Consider the following 1,622-nt stretch of genomic DNA (forward strand, 5'->3'; position numbering starts at 1 on the left):
CTATTCTTCTAGGTGGGGCCGGATGGCCTCGACAGTCCTCTGTCCCGGTAGTCTCGGATCCTCGAGCATACCGGTCCAACTCTCCATCAGGGACCGTCGAGCTTGGGCCCTAATTCCGTGTCGGTCACGGTTCGTTATTGGGACACCCTTCCTTTTCAGCTTGCATGTACGCCGGTAAACCTCGGCGTACATTTGAGCCAACAGCTCCACGGGGGGTATCCCCGCAATGATCCCCATCGCCGTCCAACTGACGGTCCGGTAGCCCCTGCATATACGACCGGCCACCCGTTTCTGCAACTGGTGCAGTTTTGCTTTAATATCGCGGGTGGCCGTGACTTTGTTCGCCCACACAGGGGCCCCGTACATGATCATCGCATGGACCGTGGCCGCATACAATCTTCGAACCCTTCCGTCGGGCCTCCCCCATATTTGGTAATAACCTACTCAGGGCCATAGAGACCCTCTCTATTTTAGGGGTTACCCGGCGAAAGTGTTCCCTGTAGGCCCATCTACCATCCAAGTGGAGGCCCAAGTATTTAATTTGGGCCCCCACCAAGACAGGGGTTCCTTCTACGTTAATATGAGCTTCCGGTGGCTTCCCGTGAGAGCCGTCATGCATGTATACGGCTTCTTTTTTTCGGGGAGCCACTTTTAGCCCCAATCCCCTTACTGCGCGCACCACGCGGTTCACCGCTATATTTGCTCTAGCACGAGCCTCCCCCCAATCTACTCCAGCGGCCACAACAAGTGTGTCATCCGCATAGCACACTATGCTGCAGCCGGAGGGGAGGGCAGTCCGCAAAACCGTGTCATAGGTGAGGTTCCACATCAATGGCCCGAATACCTTGCGGAACCCCACCCGACATTTCCCTCTCGCATACCTCAGCCTCGCGGTTGATATAACCAATCTTCCTCTCGCGGAAGTAGTCCCTCACTATGGCGAAGAGGTAGGGAGGCACTCTGTGATGTTCCATCGCCTCACCTACCCTTCGCCAGGGCAGGGTGTTGAATGCATTGGATATATCCAAAGATATAGCCAATGCCACCCCGCCCTCTTCAGTGATGGCCTTCACAACTGAGCGGACCCTGAAGACAGCGTCTATGGTGGACCGCCCAGCCCGGAAGCTATACTGGTCCTTATTAAGATCAGGACCACTCCGCGAGAGATGGTCGACGAGGCGGTCGGCAATAATTCTTTATAGGATTTTGCCCGCCTCGTCGAGTAAACAGATAGGCTGGTATGCAGAGGGCTCCTCCAGCGGTCTGCCCCCCTTTGGAAGAAGAACTACCGTTGCCCTCTTCCAGACCGGGGGGAATATTCCCTCCCTAAAACAGCCGTCATACACTTGCAACATTTCCTTCTCTAAATGGGCAAAGGCAGTGGCCCATATCTTACCATGTATGCCGTCAGGACCTGGGGCTTTGCCCCTTTTTATCTTCCTGACGGCGTTTCTCAGCTCCCCTCCCGTGACCCCCATCTCGTCGCCGGACCACTCGAATTCCCTGCGGGGGATCGGTTCCCCAACCCGCTGTATCTCCCGCGGGAATAGGACATCGATGATCCGTTCGACGAAACAGGGGTCTATCGATTCAATCAGCGGGGACGCCCCTCTCCTCAGCTT

General features: G+C 56.0%; 1 protein-coding gene across 1 annotated transcript; it reads right to left on the minus strand.

The window, feature by feature from the left end:
- On the minus strand, positions 1-366 carry LOC145947667 (uncharacterized). The gene has a single exon (XM_083057447.1). It carries the CDS (start codon positions 364-366, stop codon positions 1-3), a length of 366 nt encoding a protein of 121 aa, XP_082913573.1.
- Between the last annotated feature and the right edge of the window lie 1,256 nt (positions 367-1,622).

Source organism: Prenolepis imparis, unplaced genomic scaffold (genome assembly GCF_030444845.1).
Source record: "Prenolepis imparis isolate NDT839.2.m4 unplaced genomic scaffold, iyPreImpa1.0 SCAF_117, whole genome shotgun sequence".
In the NCBI taxonomy this organism is placed as follows: Eukaryota; Metazoa; Arthropoda; class Insecta; order Hymenoptera; family Formicidae; genus Prenolepis; species Prenolepis imparis.

Excerpts from the sequence above, each read along its gene's own strand:
- LOC145947667 (XM_083057447.1), bottom strand. The coding sequence starts at position 366 with ATGTACGGGGCCCCTGTGTGGGCGAACAAAGTCACGGCCACCCGCGAT.